We start from the raw sequence: 20132 nt of genomic DNA, 5'->3' as shown, positions 1-20132 counted from the left end.
ATTTGATTTTTAATCCGATCTAAAAAAATCCTTTTATATGCTACTCCATTCGAATTGAATATTAGATCCTAGAGGAAATTCCCTATGTGATAATTCTATAGCATTAAAGGAGATTCGTGCTAAAAATAATAATACGGCGGCAAAATAAAAAATTCTCATGAAATAGACGTTTCTTTGCAGGTGTTGAATGGGCCTTAGTCGCGGCCCAGGCCTAGCTTTGCGCGTGCTGGAGTTTGCTATAAATCTTGGCCCGTTTAAGCGTTTGTTCCCATTGAGCGCAAAACGCCTCGTTACCTCTTTCGCCGCCTATGGACGACAGGGCGGCCGGTTACTACCGCCCACCCACCGCCGCCGGCGGTTACTACCGCTCACCTCCGACCTCCGGGCACCACTCTTATTACCCTCCGCCTTCGGTCCACTCTTCTCCTCCGCCACACGGAGCTCCATCACACCCTTACAGCCGCACGCCGCTACCCCCGCTACACCAGTCGCAGCACTCCCCACCGTACGCCCTTTACCAACCTCCCATTTATGGAGCCACCTACGTAGAGTCTGCAGACCAGCCGTCGTTCGACGACGTTCGGACCCTCTTTATAGCTGGGCTCCCTGGCGATGTGAAGATCCGCGAAATATATAACCTTTTCCGGGAGTTCGCTGGTTACGAATCAGCAAAGCTTAGGAGCTCCGAAAAATCCTCTCAGGTCGGCGAAATATAACCTTCTCTTATTCTCCCCTATTCATATTGTTAGGTTTTGGGGTCTTTGGCGACCTCTGACATTAGGGTTTTAAACTAGCACTATGTATCCTAAATGAAAATTTTAATTTCATTGTAAAAATTTTACTTTTAATTTTTTTTCCCGAGGATCTGAGAGCAGATCTCTTTGCTCGGAGACGCCTTTGAAATAACAATGTTTCTCCAAGTAAACCTTGAGCTTCGTCTTGTTTCGCCACATTCAATTCGATCTGAAGTATGGTTAATGTCGTATTTATCCTAAGTATTGGTGCAACATCCTAAAGGATGAACTTGGCCTTTAATTGTGTCAATGAAGTCAAGATTATGTGGTCTTTTACAGCAGAGTCATGTTGATTATGTATTCGATTTTATTAACCATAGAACTTTTATATGAATTTGCCCGACTTTGTGATATCAAACTGAGGCATTACTAACTGCATGACATTAGTCCCGATTTGACCTTGGATGGTTTTGAATCTTTTTTCTTTCTTTAACCACACAATTTTTATATCAAATGGTTTGACTTCGTGCTATCAAATTGAGGCACTACTAGCTGCATGCATTAATCCCAATTTGACCTTGGATAGTTTCGAATCTTTTTTCAGGAATAACTATATAAATTATACATTATAGTAATAAACGTTACTAACATTATCTCATTGCCTCTAAATTGTAGTCTTTGAAAAGGCAAATATGATTAAGATCCTTGCATGGCATTTGGTTTGCCAGCTTGCACCAATGTTTATTAGGTTTGTAAAGGTTATAATAATAGAAGTAAAATCAAGTGTGGTTATTAATCTTCTTCCGTACTGAGATAGAAAAGGTTACAATCTGCAAATTCCGTCTGTCAGTTTTCATGTATTTCAGCTTCTATCCCTCTACAGGAGAGTGTTAATCATGATTAATTTGTTTTGTCCTTTGTTATGTCACAGGCTTATGCATTTGCTGTCTTTACTGATCAACAATCAGCGCTTGCTGCAATGCACTCCCTAAATGTATGAAATTGATATGCTTTCCTGCCAATGAATTTCTAAATGGTTTTATTTATTGTCTAATTGAGTTGGTGGATCAGGAATTTCTTTTCTTTTAAGAAGTCAACAATTAGGCATAATTTGTTGCTGATACTTGTTTGAAAAAGAATATTGAATCTTTTATATGTCAACTCAGGCATACATTATAAGACCTATGTTTCATATGCTAATCAAGTTCGCTTTGGGATATTTTCAGCAATGTTTCAATTGATTTTCTCCGGTGTTAATCAAATTTTCAAATTACAATATTGTAAAATGTGGTTAATGATTCTTTAAATTATTAAACTTCACTCCGTTCTTGTATATTATGGCAACTTTTTAAATGTCTGAATATTCTTGATTTTCCCCAGAATAACCTACTTATTTGTCTATATTATTTGGTTCCCTCATTGTCTAAAATTATTGGATATGTGAACATCTATTCTCGGTGGCTGTCATGCTGCTGTTTCTGGTACATTTATATGTGATTGCATATCATGGGCCTGGCCAATCAAATTTCCTCTTCATACATTAACAAAATCGTGTTACTCTCAACTATGTTGGTTGGCTACATCCATCGTATCCTGCTTTTGAACTTTATATAAAGTTGGGTTACTTATAATATCCATATCTTTTAAATCATTTTAGTTAAATTTAATAATGTTTCTTTTGGCTTGCCACCTCATAGGTAATAGAGTTAACTTGTCTGACTAGAGAATTTATTAGTGGTCTAGGTATGAATTAGTTGAGTTAATTGTTTAATACCATATTGAGTATTAGTCATTGCCTATTTTGTCAGAGTCCTATATGTATAAGTTCAATGGATCCCTTTAGAAAATACAACATGGTGACTGTGTATCTTAGTGGATCCTCTGCTAGATTTAAGTTTCTTTCTTCAATCTTCTCACGGGGAAGCTATAGTTTAGTGGCACAATCTTCCCTTCTTTCTCCTCCAAATATGCACTTCTCTTTTGCTCTACATTTCAGATCCAATTTGTACATGGATTGATGACTTGTTTTGTCCTCAAACTTTTGTTCAGCATGCAGCAATACTACTCTCGGAACATCTCTACAATCACCACGAGTTTTAAGAAAACTCCCTTTCAACATTGTGTGTGGACAAATCTTGAATCATACCCTTTTGTTAGAAACTTTTGCGTGAACAGTCTCTAGCTCCCTCTTTACAACATAAAAATAGTAGCATCCCTGCACCATGCTGTCATCTTTCTTCACCCACAATTGTCACGTCTTTACTTGTGCCAACTCTACTCCATTTAAACAAAATCCAACTAGCTGTGCCTACTCTTCTTCTTTCCAGCATTATGTCATTGTTGCAGGTTACTACTATTGAGTTCCTAATGCTCATCTAATGTGTGCCCAGTATTTTCATTTATTTTCTCTTTCTCCCTCTTGTCATGTTTTTTTAGTTTGACCATCTTATCTATATCCATGGCTTACACATCTCCTTGTCTCTCTTAGGATTCCCTACCCTCATTTGTTCACTATAGATTTGTCCTTCTCTTCACATTCTCTGGCAACATAGATTCAGAAAAGAGGGAAAATCATGACAGAAATTACATATATATTTCTCAAAATAAGTTGGTATTGGTAAAGTATGATGTCAATGTTCTAGCTTTTCAATTTAGTTTTGAAGTATCACTTCATCTTCCTCTCTCATCTTCATTATCTTTGGTTGCAGCAGCAATTGAGTTTAAATTTCACCATAAAATTTTAGAGAAAATTTTCATCAAAACTTGGGGAAATTACCAAAGTATTGCTCTACCTTTAATAACTTTTTCAAAATACCCTCAATGTTTCATTAAATGTCAAAATGCTGTCGATGCTTTTATTTTGAAATGCTCCCTCTCTAATACTTAAATACCTACTTTTACCCTTGTAAATTAACACGTGAACAACTCACTTGTTATTGGAGAGGGGACATTATGACAGCAAAATGGAAAAGTAGGGTATTTGGATATCAATGGAACCTCAAAGGCATTTTTTTTTAAAAAAAGATATTTAACCTTATTGGCATTTTGAAAGTTTCCCTTAAATAATTTTTGTCTCTTCCAATTTCTCTTTTCTGCCAAGATAGATGTTAGGCTTCATTTTGTCTGTCAACAGTTCTCTTACATGCAATACGTTTGAAAACACAGTCTCTTTGTCCAACTTCTCTCTGTGTAGATATTAAAACCCTAAATTTCATCCATTAGTGTCATGTTTTTAATCAATCTCTTTGTTTATTGCAATATCAGAAGATAATTACTGCCATTTCTCTTCCAGTATCATCTAGTTTTCTTATCTTTCTTTCCCCATTAGATGTCAAAACATTATTTATTCTCCTTTCCAAATTATTCTCATCTCTTAGGCTAATATCAAATGTGACTTGATCTCTCTCTTGATATTAACCTCCCATCACAAGAATGGATAATAGAACTCTAATCTATATTTTTTTCTCTATAACCATTTGCAATGTTTCTTTTTTTGACATTCAGGGAGAAAATATTAGACAGGAAACACTAGAAGAGAAAGATTTTAGGCTTAATAGAATAAAAACAGAATATATAGAATTTAAGTTTAGTAATATGAGGCAATTGTTAAGATAAGAGATGACGAGTTGCCCGAAACCGAGAGGTTTAAATATTTAGGATCATTTTTGCAAACCGATGGAGAAATTGAGAGAGATGTCTTACCTAGAATACAAGCAGGATGGTTGAAATGGAAGAGAGCATTAGATGTTTATGTGACCGTAAAATACCTCTAAAACTTAAAGGAAAGTTCTACAAAATCGCAATTAGGCCTGCTTTGTTATATGGAGCTGAATGTTGGGTTATGACTCGAGCACATAAGTAGAAGATGAGAGTTCCTGAGATGAGGATGTTAATGTGGATGTGCGGACATACTAGGATAGAATAAGAAATGAGAGTATTAGAGAGAAAGTCAGAGTTGCATCTATTGAGGGAAAATGACACGTTTAAGATGGTATAGAAACGGCCAATAAATGTTCCAGTTAGGCGATATGAAATTATGACAAACATGCATATCAAACGAGAAAGAGGTAGAAAAAAAAGGACTTGATTAACAACAATAAAACAAGATAAAATTTATTTAAGTATAAACGATGATATAGTAGGAGATAGAGCTAACGTAAAAGAATCTATATAACTAACACCACTTAATGGGATAAGACTTGGTTGTTGTTGTTGTTGTTGTTGTACATTCAGGAAGAAAATTATACTCTTAGAAGTTAGTTTGTACATTCGTCAAGTTCAATTGTCAACTCTTTTGGAGATCATTCTAGGGTGTTTCATCATCATGTTTCTCAATTGTTACACAAGTAGTTGATCTTCGGCATCTTTATTGCGTGCTTGTTCTATTTTATTTTGTATTCATCAGACTTCTATTTTTGTGTAAAAAGTTAGATATCAAGAATTTGATTGTCAGAATTAGGAGGTATATGATATAGTTAGTTGATGTATTTTATTTATTGGTTGTTCCAGATCTTTAGAATGCAATACCATTTTACCTCTCTTAATCTATTATATCTATTTTCTACTTTTAGCAAATCATAATGTCAAATGATGATCTACAGGGATTGGTGTTTGACCTCGAAAGAGAATCAACTCTTCACATTGATCTTGCAAAATCTAACTCTAAGTCCAAACGTCCAAGAACAGGTGCATTGCTTCATTTTTTTATGTAACACGTAGGCCACCTAATGTTAGTTTCTGGTACCTGAACTTTTGTTGTTGTTGTTGTTGTTGTTGTTGTTGAGCAGATGAAAGCACGTATTCTTCTGATAGAAGAGTTAGGGTGTCTGCTGCATATTCGAGAGACTTTCGAGATTCTGGTAATAGAAGCCATTCTTTGCTAGCATCTAAAAATAGTTGTTGGGTTGACCATCTTATTTTATCTGCATTTAGTAGTCTGTCTCCACAATGCTACCTGATAATGTAACTGAGACATACTCTACTGGCACTAATGTCTATGATATGTAGCTGCAATAATTCCTCACATGGGTACACATTCCTTAAAATCTCACGTTTACACGTTTTGGCACAATCTTCACACTAGCAGGTTCTGGAAGCAACACCCACATGCCTGGAATGGTTTATTCTCCTTACAGCTTGAATGGTTATCCCTCCACACAAAGGTTATGCACACTACTTTGAGCACAGTTTTATGCTTAATTTGGCATATCTAAACTTGTAAAACACCTTGGTAATAATACATAACTGCACCTAGGCTATGAAAATGCTGAACAAGTTGTGAGCAACTTAAAATGATTGTAGCTCAGTTGATTTATATTCACGCATATGACTGACAAATATCTTGTTCCTTTAATTGCAGGAACCAAAAATTGGCTTATGATTCAGAGCATACTAAGTTGGTGAGTTGCATCTCAATTATCATACAGTAATACTCTAGTTTCTCTTGTTAGAGAGAATGTAAGCCTTGTGTCATCTTTGGTAAAAATAGGCGTTTCAAACCAATCTAATTTCACAAAGCCTATGAAGAGGAATTTGGATCACATTTTTGCCATTGATGAGAACAGGATAAACACCTCTTCTCCTTTTAGATTCATCTGGAAAATGCATTGTAATTGTACTGTAAGTTGGTTTGTATGGCCATGTTGATGGATGCTATGGTTTTATTTAGACTAAGGTTAGAAGATTAAAAACTTATTTTTTAAAATTAATATAAACTGTATCTCATCAGTTTGCTTCAGAGTTTATCCTTGCAGCGCATTAACTGTGAGATGAAATCTCTCTCTCTTGACGTGAATGTTTCATCTTGTGAAAAGTTGTTTTATGTTGGTCTGTTGTAATCAATCGTGAATTTCCTTGAACCTTAGGATAGTTTTTATGTAACTCAGAACATGAAGAAGCTTGGCTTATACAAAATTCTGACATCTTCAATCGACCAAATATCATTTAGATGCCTGCACACTTGAATTCTATTTACTAGTTGACATTTCTAACTTTAGATGCTTTTCTTGTAAAATCTTTTTTAGTAGTCATGCAAACACAACATTATGAGGGATTCCTCCATCTTTCAGTTGGTTCATTATTCAACACCTACAATGCATACTTTTACTTCAGAAGTTAACTGTTGTGAGAATAACATGGATTGTCCTTTTTTTCACAGAATAATTCATCCACTCATGCTACTGAAATTAATCCTCCTTGTCCAACACTTTTTGTGTCTAATTTGGGTCCAAGTTGTACCGAGAAGGAGTTGACTCAAGTTTTTTCAAGGTTTTACAACTTTGTTAATGTATTGTTTAACTCGTGATTTTACTTGCTATTCCTAAGACAATGTTGCTACAATGTGTAGATGCCCAGGCTTTTTAAAATTGAAGATGCAGAACAAGAAGAGTGTTCCTGTTGCATTTGTTGATTTTGAGGTACTACTTAACCCATTTACTTACCATATGGAGTTGATAAATGATTCTGTACAGGTGTAATTTGTTATCATCCTTTTCTTTTAGTTTTAACTTTTTTGTTCAACTTAAGCAAAGTGTGTTAATCCTTCCTCTATATTCTCGAAGCAGTATCCTTGAGTCCATGAATTTTAAAACTTCAGTCTTACTGGAACTCTCATTGGATAGTAACGTGTTTTTAAATGTCAGTTTGTGCAATGAAACTGGTAATGTAGCCAAGAAATTATTTGATAGTTCGTTAACTATTAGTTCACCAATCATAAATTTCTTCTTCCTATGGTCATCAAACAAAATTGTGCTTTTCGTCATGCTTAATGCTTCTTGTTTTCAATCACCAATTAGAATTATGTCAAGTTTTTTTTTTTCACTAAGCAAAATTTTACCGTTTCTCATATTAGAATTTGCTCGTACGGAACCATTTTTTTATCAAGAACTGTAAGCTTCAACCATTAAAATTATATTCCTTGTAATGCTTAACATTTCCAACTAGAATCGGTAGCTTCATATTTCGAGCAATTAGAATTTGGTCTTATGCTTAACATATGCTATAGTATCAATCTTTTACCTTTATTTCCTTCATCAAATCTCCGAGTTGGAATTTAATTTTTGCAGGATGTCAAAAGTTCTACCGCTGCCTTGAATCATTTGCAAGGGACCATAATGCACTCATCTGGTAGGGATGGAATGCGCTTGGAGTATCCTTTTATCACGATGTTCTTATGCTAGTAGATAAGCGATACAACAAAGTTATTCTCTTAACGAATTTCCTAGATATGCCAAAAGTCGCATGGGTCTCCGAAAACGAGAAAAGAGGAGCTACGAGCAACTCAAATCTGGTGACAAATTTCAAGATTTTCCTAGTGCTCGATCATTCGGCCCTTGATTCTCACACTCGACACGTCTTCTCGGTGTATTAAGGCTCCGATAGTTCAGTTTATTTGGTGAAATGCTCCCGACTATCCTATCCTGTAGCTCTTCTTGTTTATGAGAATTGTGTAGTTTGCTGGCCAGTATTCTAACCATAATCTATATAAATTTGGTTGCAAACTTCCAACTAGTACTCCCAAACTATAAACAAAACAGTTAGGAAGATCTCCAACTTCATATACAATTCATAACCCAAGTTCCAGTGCAGTATCCATAATATGCATGATAATAGAAGTGCATTGTACTACCATGATTACGAGCTTATAAACGATCTTCTGGAGGCCGTAGCTAATCTTCTTCTCATGCACTGCTCTTCAGAGCTTCAGAGCCAGGGCGAGTCCAATAGGGAACGGCAGCAGTCCGTCTGGAGGCCTTCACGCTAAGGGCACTGTTCTTGCTCTGTTGAGCAGGTTAAATAAACACACAAGTCAGGCAGCAGTAAGAGCCTACAAATGCATCACAAATAACGGCATTACCATTTGGCATATTCCATCCCTGGTATTGCAGATAGGGTAGTCGTAGGGGCAGCAGCTGTAGTGATCGTCGCAGCAGGTGGCGTCCTCGAGAGGGCAGCATCCCCAAGCGAAGCAGTAGCTGCCGTACTCGTAGACGCAGCAGCAGGTGTTGCTCTCCGGGCAGGTGTAGTACTCATCGCACACGGTGGGCGGCTTGACGGGGGAAGGCGGCGACGGGCCTGGGTTGGGCGGATTCGCCCCTGTCTTTATGGGATACGAAGGCTCCATGGCAATGCCGCACTTGCCGGTGGCGGAGGCGATGTTTCGTTGCAGCCGCACGTACCCGGCCTCTCCCCAGTCGTCGCCCCATGAGTTCTTAACGATCCAATAGTCGGTGCCGTTCTTGGAGCCGTAGCCGACAGCAGTCACACCGTGATCCAGTGAAGTCCCGCAGTATCCAGTGAATATTCCCTGAGAAAGTTTGACGGCCACAATAATCAATTCTGCATCTGCAAGTACTACACATTTTCAATCATTTTAGAGGAAGATTACTTCCCTTAGTGACTAAAAGTTAACACGAAAAAAAAAAAAAGTAAACACAACAACAGGTACGGTCTTTGTCAATGGCATAAAGAAAGGCAACTTGAAGAAAGAAAAAAACAGGTAAAAATTTAAAAGGTGTCTAAATCGTCAAAGAAGCAACTTTTTGATTTATTATTAGAAAGCTATTTTATTCTATATCAATATATTTTTATTTTTGATATTATTATAGTAATTACTGATTCATTAACTCCGTATTATAACGGTTATAATTCATAACTATTTTAATATAGTAAATTATTCATCAATATTAGTCAATATTATATTACAATAATATTCTAATTCTAATCAATACTAATAATAATAATGTATATAATAATTATAATTCATGACTTTTATAATATGTATTATTACTAGTTAACATTGATTGAACATTATATTATATAGTTACTATGTCATAACTATTACCACATAGATAATTATTACCGTTACAAAATATAGTAACTTTTACAATTAGTTATGATTTTATAATTATTATAATAAGATTAAAAATACAAAAGGGATAAATATTCTTTTCATTATTTGCATAAAAAAGCCCTTTTAATTTTGGCAAAAATAAAAAATCTACTTTATTTCTAAGATTCCCAAATCATAGGCGTCTCTTTTTTTAATCAATATAGGATGTCTTACCCAACTAACTATCTATGTGCAATTACCTAACTGCCATCTAATATATTGTTTTTATTATTGTCCTCTACTTAAATCCTGAATCGTATAAAATCATAGCTATAATATACATATTGTAATAACTATAATTTCGTAACTATTACAATATAAATATTAGATGAGCAGTCAAATTTGTGTTATAATATCTACTATTTACAATTACAAAATAGTAATTATTATAATATGACTAGTTTTAAACCGATTAAATGTGTATTGTAACGACTATAAAATTATAACTGTTATATCATGCTACATCAATTTAAAATTTTGAAGAAAGATGATAATACAGTTGAATAATTATATAATGAATTATTGACTGTTGAAATATAGTTTTCATGAAAAAAATAAAATAAAAAAGAAATACTCCATTAATAATTCTAGAAGAACAAGGATGTTGTTTTAACTTTGTCCTAATTAAAACTTTTGAACCTCCACTAAATTGTTGTCCCCGGCCCTCTCCACACACCTCAAAAGATCATAAGGATGTTCATCATGAGTCCCACAGCGACAGGCAAATTAGGAACGGCCAAATGAAAACCTATTCACTGGAACCGACACTAAGATTCCCACAGAGATCTCTCTTGATAAATCAAAGTCATCTACAAGATGGATGAGAGTCCTTACCGAATAATAGAATTGGAAAGCCCTGCCAGCCGCTTCAATAGCAACGCTAACCGGCTGGCCGGCAACAGCCTTTTGCAAGGACTTCTCGTCATTGTATGGAACATCTTCATACGAATCGATCGTAACGACATGAGCATTTTTCTGCACGATAATTAAAGATTACTACAATTCATCATCATCATCCACAAGCCAAATGGGGAAAAGGATCACCCTGTAAGTATCGCATGTTGTATCTCGGCCCTTGTACGGGTAATCCTCATCGCTGTCGATGCCGCCGTTTTGAATGATGAAGTCGAACGCATAGTCCATGAGTCCGCCATTGCAGCCCTCGTTGTAGGAGGTGTCGCAGTCCACCAATTCCTGCTCCGACAGAGAAATCAAGTCGCCGGTGACGATCTGGTTGATGCCTTCCACGGCAGCAATCGCCGAGAACGCCCAGCAACTCCCTGTCATCCTAAAAAAATAGTAAAGAGCTAGCAGCGAGGAAGAGTCGAGTCGACGCGGGAAGGAGAAGCTCACCGCAGCTGCCCTGATCCTTAACGCTGACGACGGCGCCCTTCTCTCTCCAATCGATGGAATCGGGGAGGTCGTCGCCGTCGCTCAGCCGATATCGGTCACTGGCCTTCTCCCCGGCGGCTCTCCTCCGGCGGGAGGAGTTGGTCCGGAGGCCGAGGTACCTGGCCCGGTACTCGTCGTTGGTGAGGTCGGCGAAGCGGTTCACGGCCAGGCGGAAGGCGTGGTCCCCGCGGTCGGCGGCCGCGTTGTGCTCGTCCACGTACCGGAGGTTGTCCTTGAAGATCTCGAAGCGGTCGCCGTCGAAGTCGAGGGCGTTTTGCAAGGGGCGGTGTTTGGACCTCCACTCCAGGTAGAGCAGCCTCACCTCCTCATCGCTGCGCGCTGCCCCGGCGCCGAGGACGTCCACAGCGGAGGCTGCGGCGGCGGCCAAGAGGAGGAGAGTGATGACGGAAGAAGTCATGGAGAAACAGCAAGAGCTACAATTCCAGGATGAATGGTACGAAGGACGTAGTGGAGGATAAATAGAAGCTTAATTGCAAAATCAAAAAAAATAAATCATATCGTATTTAATTTCTTGTTTCTTTTGATTTTTCATCTTGAAAAAAAAAATGGAATGGAAGTGCGTAGGGTCACGAAAGAATGATTCCAAAAGGGATCAGATAATTGGTGATAGATAAAGAGATGAGAATCAAGAGGTTGATAGAATCTGAGTGGGGCCCTCGCACCAGAAGTGATATTTTTTCTAAGATTTTTCAGATGTATTTTAATAAAAATGAAATTAAATGGAGCATTTGTATAATAAAATGAAAGCATCATGTTGCTAGATAAGAATAAAAAATTGATAAACATTTCAAAATTATGAAAATAATAGCACCCCATCACATGACTGAAAGTAACACCTTAGCAACTTTAATTGCCACCTATTGCAGCTAAATTATAACATTTTTATGATTAAAGGTACTTGATAATATCTACCGTAAGATTTTAATATCGATACGACAATATTGATATGCTCATCTCCTCGCAGCTCTTTTCCACACTCTTTGTTCTCCCTATGACAATTGTTATAAATTTTCATTGGAGTTTCAATCATCAACCATCTATATTCTAGCTAAATTATAACATTTTTATGACTGAACGTACTTGATAATATCTACCATAAGATTTTAACATAGATAGGACAATATTGATGTGGTCATCTCCTAGTAACTCTCTCCCACACTCTTTGTTCTCCCTACCACAATTGTCCTAAATTTTCATTTATAGTAAAGGACTTTTATTTTGATCACTAATCTTTATCGGAGTTTATTAATTTCTAAAGGGTTGTCGTAACGTTAGGGACAGATCCAAAATTAGAGGTGGACTAGGCTTTGGGTGTGGAAGGGATGGGCTAAGTACTCAAATAAAATGAAAAAGAAAAAAAGGGAAAAAAAACATCAATTCTCCTTAGTATTGTAGGTTATAGCCCAGGATAGAAAAATGTTAGAACTGTTAATTTTAGAGGAAAGTTGAAGCAAAGCATACACAAGACGCTAACACCTTTGGATTGTTAGGACATCTATGTGCTAGAAGGAGAGAAAGGGGGGGGGGGGATTGAATAACTCGCTTCACTTCTTCTATTTTGAATAGTAAAAAAAATTTGAAGTAATGTTAACACCTTATTTTATTTGATATCAATCTCCTTGATGTGACTAATCCAAAACTCTAATTTTCTATTACAATAACCACTATGGAAACCTTATTCTCAAAATTCTTCCAGAGATGAAAAAACTTCATATACAACAAGAAAATAAGAAAGCAAACTTCTTCTATTTTGAATAGTAATAGAAATTTGAAATAATGCTAACACCTCATTTTATTTGATATCCACCTTCTTGATATGACTAATCAAATAGTCTAATTTTCTATCACAATAACCACTATGAAAATCTTCTTCTCAGAATTCTTCCAGAGATGAAAAAATCTCATACAATCTTGAGTACAAGAAATACAATAAAAAAATAAGAAAATAAATACGAAATACAATCGAACACAACTTCACAACAATGAACTTTTCTTTATTTGTCCTTTTCTTGCTTGGATTGCCTCTTGTTATTGGAAATGTAATAACAGTTCTTTCTTAATTTTCCAAAAACTTGTAGTTTGAAATATCCATGAGAATCCCTTTTCTAAGGCTCTTTTAGGATTAAAAAATACCTCTTAATTCCTCCATAACAGAGGCGGCGATGGCGGCCAAGAGGAGGAGAGTGATGACAAGAAGTCATGGATAAAACAGCAAGAACTACAATTCCAAGATGAATGGTACGAAGGACATAATGGAAGATAAATAGAAGCTTAATTACAAAATCAAAAATAAATCATATCTTATTTAATTTCTTTCTTTCTTTTGATTTTTTTCATCTTGAAAAAAATGGAATATATATATATATATATATATATATATATATATATATATATATATATATATATATATATATATATATAAAGAGATGAGAATCGTGAGGTTGATAGAATGTGAGTGACTTGAGAAGTGATATTTTTTCTAAAATTTTTCAGCTGTATTTTAATAAAATTGAAATTAAATGGAGTATTTGTATAAGCACCATGTAGCTAGCTAAGAATAAAAATTGATAAATATTTGAAAATTATGAAAATAATAGCACCTCATAACATTATTAAAAGTAACATATTAGAGTAAGTACCATGTGAACGGGCTCGATGCGTCCGAGAGATGAAATGCTACGGAAGAGTACGCTGGCGAACGAGAAGGAAGCGCGCAGTATTTCCGAGGGACGAGAAGCTGGAGCGAAAATTTACTTAAGGAGAAGATCAAAAAATGAGTTTGGGTGATCCCTATTTCAGATGACCGAAATCACCAAAGCGAACGGAGCCAGAACGGAGAAGAACCGGACAACAACAAGGAGTTAGTTGTTTGGGCGCCTGGACCAAGTCCAGGCACCCGGACGCCCTAGGCGCCTCGTTAACACGGTGATGTGTCAGCCGAGTCTGGGCGCCTGGACCGAGTCTAGGCACCTGGACCGGGTCCAGGCGCTCGAACTGGGTCTAGGTGCTCAAACTGTAAAAAATATCCATAGCCGAACAGTTGCGATGCAGATAAAGTTTTATCCATGCCCAAGCACCCGGAGCCCTTCCAAGCACTCGGAGATGCCACGTTAGCAAATGGTCAGATCTGATCAACATGCTATAAATAGATCCCTGGTCTTAATATTCAATACAACACTTAAAAACGATCTTCCTTTTTGTTCTACTTTGTAATCTTGTGTTTAAACTACTGTAAGAGGTTTATCCTCCAGAAGGATATTTGATAGTAAGTGTCACGCCCCTAAAGGAGTCCCTGCCAGACAAAAATCTGACAGCATCTCCCTTGTACCGGTGACAATATAAACCATATATACAGACAAAATATATACCAGCCACATACGGCTGAAATATATACACAACCACGCAGTTATAATCATAGCCCACTCGGCTGGAATGAAACAATCACAACCACGCAGTTATATATAAAGCAACCCTCACGGCTGTACTAGAAACACAGCGAAAAAACGAAGGAAAGCACACACAAACCAAATAAATACAATGCATGCCGGCATGACTTAAACACAAATACAACACCAAAACCATAAGATAGCCACATGACTACACACAAATACAATACCAAAAATAATAAAAGAATATACAAAAAGAAGACAAACACGAGATGAAACCGTCTTCGGATGTGACGTATGACCCGGCAGACAGGATACTCCGAGCGACACCAACCATCTACAAGCTACCTGAAAACATAAATGTATACATGCGGTGGTGAGTATAGGTAACTCAGCGGGTAATAGAAAAGACAGTGCACGGTCTACACGTAAAACATGGAGATCAAAAGTATACAGTCTCAGTAGGGAAATAAAGAACATGATCATACTATCATAATTAATGCATCTAAACATACCTGACGTAATAACCAGACATAATCATAACTGACATACAAACTGCACAAACCACTACCGACATAATGATAAATACATACCCAATCTGAAATCGATGCAAGGTACAAAGGTCAGTAAACTCACTGGATCTGCAACAGACATACCCGTGACACCTGTGCAATATAAATACGACTGCATATACATGTAAAATAAATGACATGTATGCAGCATGACAACCATATGCAACAAGCATATCTCAAACAAGTGCAACAACCACAATCACATGCAACTAGTATTTACTAGGCATGCATGCAAATATATATCCACCGATGCACCGCGCATCATATGCAAATGTGTATGCATGCTCCATGGTCACCCCGCCACCTCTCCAGACACCACGACCCCTGTATGGCCGAGAGGCTTGGGTTTGTGACAAACCGTACAAGCTTCACGCACGTAACCGCTATAAAGCGACTGAGGCGACAGTATACTATGTAGTTATCTAACTACATAGCTAAGGATCCCTGACCACTCACAACTCAAGCCCCCTGACTACTGTACCCTCAAGATCCACTACTCCAGAGTGGTCAAGGCTGACAGAGTAAAAACAATGAGCAGCTGAGTAAGCGCGACAGGACATAGTTCCACTCCCAGCTACCACTCTCCATCAGTGGTAGAGTGGACAACTATAAAAGACTGACGACCCTCTCAACCACAAGGGAGACTAGTCGTCAGATGCAATGAATGATGAACATGATATATATATAATCATGATAGAAACACCGTCATCATCCATGCAACCTCTAAACCATATAAGCACTGCACAATAAGAATATAATCGTCATGATACCTCCACATATCCCACCAAACATATGTACACAACTACACATATATAATCAACTAAAAATCTCCAATAATCCCACAAGACACATGTACATAAATACAATCAACATGTATCCTTCAGTAGTAAACACATCAGACATGTGTATAAACCACAAACATACAATCAACATAACTCCAAAAGTACATAACAAATACGTGTGTACATACAATATGCAAATGTACGGTCAACATGATGTCTCCTAAAACACATACCAAGCTACGTACAGTCCACATTATATGCAAAATCAGCATGATAAATCCAACCACTCGACAATCCTTACAATACATACTCTACACGCGTAATCACAACAGAGTATAAATCAAGAGTAGAGACTGTATATGATATAACTATGACATCTCAAAGATCAAGCATAAGTATCAAGCAGGAAGGCAACCAATAAATACGATATAAGGAAAAACATCCTAAACCATCACATAAAACCATGCACTAAGCTCAACAAAAATCTACATAGAGCCAAGGAAGAAATACCCGCCTTGTTACGTAGATCATGTCCAGAAATCTCACGTCAAGACGCTCGTCCCGAATCCAAGTCCTGCGATCACATAGTATATTTAGCTAATTACATAAAAAGTAATTAACTAAACAACTCCCCCACTTAATTAGAGTAGCTCTAATCAAACAGGATTATAGATTAATCCCCAATTAACCTTAACCATACTACAACCTAATTAAATTAGGTTTACCATGAATCATCTCTATAGCTTCCCAAACTAACTCATCATTTAATCCAATTTTATCCAACATCATAACAATACCTCCCAATTCGATAATCATCCAATCAACCTATCAACCAAATCATCAAACCACAATCAATCACAAACTCCAACATGATTCATCTTTAAATTCTCACCCCTATCCATAGATTCCAATCCAAAACCCCTAATCTAATATCAACATGGATTCAACAATACATGCTAATATATCTAAGCAAGAACAAAGTCCTACAACCCATAAAAAGACCTAATTGAGTAACATACTACTAAGAATCAGAAGTACATCACTGAAATACACTCACCTTGAGATAAGGCAACCAAAACCAGTAGCTCACAGCACCAAGATCCCTCCCTGTCCATAAGCTACAAGAGCACCCACACATCTATTCTTCCAAGAATCAATCCATAGCTCAGTTTGTACAGCAGTGTATATGCTGAAAACCCTAATAAATCGGACCTTACTCACCTCAATAGAACCCTCACCTCCTCACCTGAGGCCTGCACAGCTTCAAGAAGTGGAATTGGAAATGGCCGGCAACAGGGAAGGTCCACCACATACTGATCCAACGCTTCCTCTATTCCAGAACAGAAAGAAGAACAAAAATTGGAATCAATTAGGGTAAGGCCTTGAATCCATATGAATCCGGATGAAGCTTACCAAGGTTGATCACCCGATTCGATCCATCTGGTGGGGAGATACATAGCATACAACAGAACACCACCACCAATTCTTCCAAAAACTCGATCCAGAACCTAATTGTACAGAAATTAATTACTGAAACCTTAACACAATAGGACCTTACCTCAACTGATCCCTAATCCCCCAGTCGAGACTCAATCAGCCGCAAGAAACGGAATGCAATGATCGGCTTCAAGGAAAATTCATCCATATACTGATTTGGTGCATCCCTCTAGATCAGATCAGGAAAAACGTTGCAAAGAGAATAGATTAGGCAAGATCTTTGAATTTATATGATTCTTGACCACACTCACCTAAATCGATCACTCCCCAATGATCTTGCACGATCAACCTCAGCTGGTGGCGATCCATACCATTCTCCAGTGGACAAATCAAAGAGAAGAACCGGAAAGGGCTCGATCAGCCGGTGATGATGCGAATCAACTCCTTCCCGTCGTGCCCTAGTCACCGATCGTCGACGATTGGTCATAAAATCTGTCGAAGCAGAAACCTCTCAACCGAAGACGACCTGGAGCCCGCTGGTATCCGTCGAGCTCCGGTGGCGAGCCTCCTCTGGCCTTGGCGTCGAGTCGCCGAGAGAGAGAGATAGCGAGAGGAGTCGGGGAGATCGAGAGAGGGAAGGAGGAAGTGAGTTCGGGTGAGGAGAGGAGGAAACGACGATTTGGGGAAAAAGAATAAAAGAAAATGAATTTATAATTGAAAACATTTTCTCACTTATACGGGTATCCCAAATAGACTTTATCCGCACCCGCTCATCGATCCCCTCAAAACCCTCCGTACAAGCTCCGAAAAATTTCACGAAAATTTCTAAAAATTCTGGAACAATTCAATAAGATTTTTCTTCCAATAATATTTATTATTTAATTTAGCGATATCTTACATTCTCCCCCACTAATAAAAATTTGGTCCCCAAATTTACTGGTCAATTTAGGGATCTTCATCCAAGGGTAACATCCAAGCAACATACACACACACCACTCTATCCAAGTATGATGAACAAATCTCCAACCGTAAAGAATGACTCTGTGGGTTATGAGCTCACCCTACTTCCACTACACCTACTCTGCAATCTACCCAACTACGAAAAAATCAACTATCTCTGAAAACCAAAATCTACTACCAACAGATCATCCAACATCAGTATAGGGCACTCAAACTATCCCTCAGTTTGAGGGTTAAAATCTATACTAAAGCGAAGCTCATAATCCAAAGTCTGCTGTATCCACAGACAAAACCATGATGTGAAATCACTGAACTCCATCCAATACTACAGTCAGAGATATACCATGAGGTCCGGTAATCTCTCTAGAGTATAATCCTACTGCTCAATCCAAAAGAATCCGTCCTACAAATCGATGGCTAAGGCGCAAAGTTGTCACCCAACAATGATTACCCAAACCAAATATCCTCTCCAAGTCCTGGATAATCCTACAACAAAATCCATCAAACATGCTCCCAACTTCACTCCAGTATCCAAATCAACAGAGACAATCCTGCTAGTCTCTGATATTCAGCCTCCACGTGCTGACACACTAGACATCAAGCTACAAAATCCGCAATGTCTTCCTTCATATCTTTCCACCAATCAGAATGCTCCTAGTCTCCATACATCAGGTGTCAACCGAATGTATCACAAATCCAGATCAATGTGTTTCCTGCAGTAACTCCTCCTGGATAAGAAGTGACGCGAGAACACACATGATCTCCCACGCAAATAAAGAATCTCATTCTCATTACACGAGAATTCTCACTACTAGCACGAGACTACTCCGCTTATGCTATATCGGAACTGCACCGACTCCCAGATACGATACATCTGTATAGAGTACAAATCCATCTACACTAGAAAGTACAACTAAGACAGTGCAGTTAACAACTTCTTGTTTTAACTCCTGAAACTGATCTCGTAAGCATCTATCCAGGAAAATTCCATACTCATCCTGAACAGTCCAGTCAACGACATAAATGCTGGAGAAAACCCTCAACTAATCTCCGGTAATATCCAACTAAGCCAAGGATGCTGTGAGTCTCCTGTATAGACTACAACTACTCCCAACTGGTAATAGCCTCTATCTCCTATGGATCCACAGGTATGCCTCTACTGGTAACCATGTGTTCCAGAAATCTCACAGAAGACAATTAAAATACGCACCACTGAAGTTCACATATAGATGTTCCCGTCGAAACATCTCTAGAACTATACGAAGATAGTATACGTGATCCACCTCTGATCGGGAATAGATCACAACATCGACAATGAAGACAATGAAAACTGATCCAAATACCCTAGGAATACCAAATACATCGAGTCCATAAAACATGTAGGGCATGGTATGCCTAAAATGGTAACACCAAGGACCCACAATGTACGTACAATAGGCTCACTCAACCGTAGGATCCCCAACAACAAGTCTGTGATCGGATCACCAACTACAACTCACCAAATCCATAAATATCACATAAGTGCTACTCCTCATGTCTCTATCAGCATCAAATACTAAATAATAGATCATCAAATCAAATATCCACTAATAGATCATCAAAAGATAACCTATCACCACACCTGATCTCCCAATATCCACCAATCTCCAATCATCCTCAACATCAATCAATCATACCAGATAGTCTCATAAACAATGATAGAGTCAAAGGAAAGCATCCAACCCTCAATACCTACTGCCAACAAACTAAATGTATCCTAAAAAGTCTGTCAAATCTCATCATCTCATCCTTTCTGATAATCAAATATCCATAGTAAAGGAATGTCAATCCAAAGTCAAAGGGTCACACAATCTCCTGACTAAGAGTCTACTCATCAAAAGAGTATCTCCATCACCCTCATAATCATCCTATATATGTCCCTCGACAAAAGCTGATAAAAGGATCAAATCCTCTATCCT

At 37.7% G+C, this 20132-nt stretch overlaps 2 protein-coding genes across 3 annotated transcripts; one reads left to right on the top strand and one right to left on the bottom strand.

Annotated features, from left to right (window-relative positions):
• The first annotated feature begins 273 nt into the window (after positions 1-273).
• On the top strand, positions 274-8243 carry LOC121971025 (U1 small nuclear ribonucleoprotein A-like). 2 transcript variants are annotated; one of them, XM_042522103.1, is made up of 10 exons: positions 274-701; positions 1666-1728; positions 5336-5420; positions 5522-5593; positions 5821-5896; positions 6094-6133; positions 6892-7001; positions 7081-7150; positions 7799-7881; positions 7958-8243. In XM_042522103.1, the coding sequence occupies exons 1-10, from the start codon at positions 309-311 to the stop codon at positions 8067-8069; spliced, it is 1104 nt and encodes a 367-aa protein (XP_042378037.1). In that variant the 5' UTR covers positions 274-308; the 3' UTR covers positions 8070-8243. The 2 variants fall into 2 exon arrangements, with proteins under 2 accessions (XP_042378037.1, XP_042378030.1); XM_042522096.1 differs by having other exon boundaries at positions 5818-5896.
• A 26-nt stretch (positions 8244-8269) lies between these two features.
• LOC121971016 (oryzain alpha chain-like) lies at positions 8270-11476 on the bottom strand. Its single transcript, XM_042522084.1, has 5 exons — positions 10978-11476; positions 10669-10904; positions 10459-10599; positions 8590-9039; positions 8270-8512 (listed from the first exon to the last, which is right to left on the bottom strand). The coding sequence occupies exons 1-5, from the start codon at positions 11432-11434 to the stop codon at positions 8414-8416; spliced, it is 1383 nt and encodes a 460-aa protein (XP_042378018.1). The 5' UTR covers positions 11435-11476; the 3' UTR covers positions 8270-8413.
• Positions 11477-20132: the final 8656 nt, after the last annotated feature.

The sequence above is a fragment of the Zingiber officinale genome, chromosome 1B (genome assembly GCF_018446385.1).
Source record: "Zingiber officinale cultivar Zhangliang chromosome 1B, Zo_v1.1, whole genome shotgun sequence".
Classification (NCBI taxonomy): Eukaryota; Viridiplantae; Streptophyta; class Magnoliopsida; order Zingiberales; family Zingiberaceae; genus Zingiber; species Zingiber officinale.
Note: the sequence above shows the minus strand (reverse complement) of the source record. Positions and strands in the feature narration are given on the sequence as shown.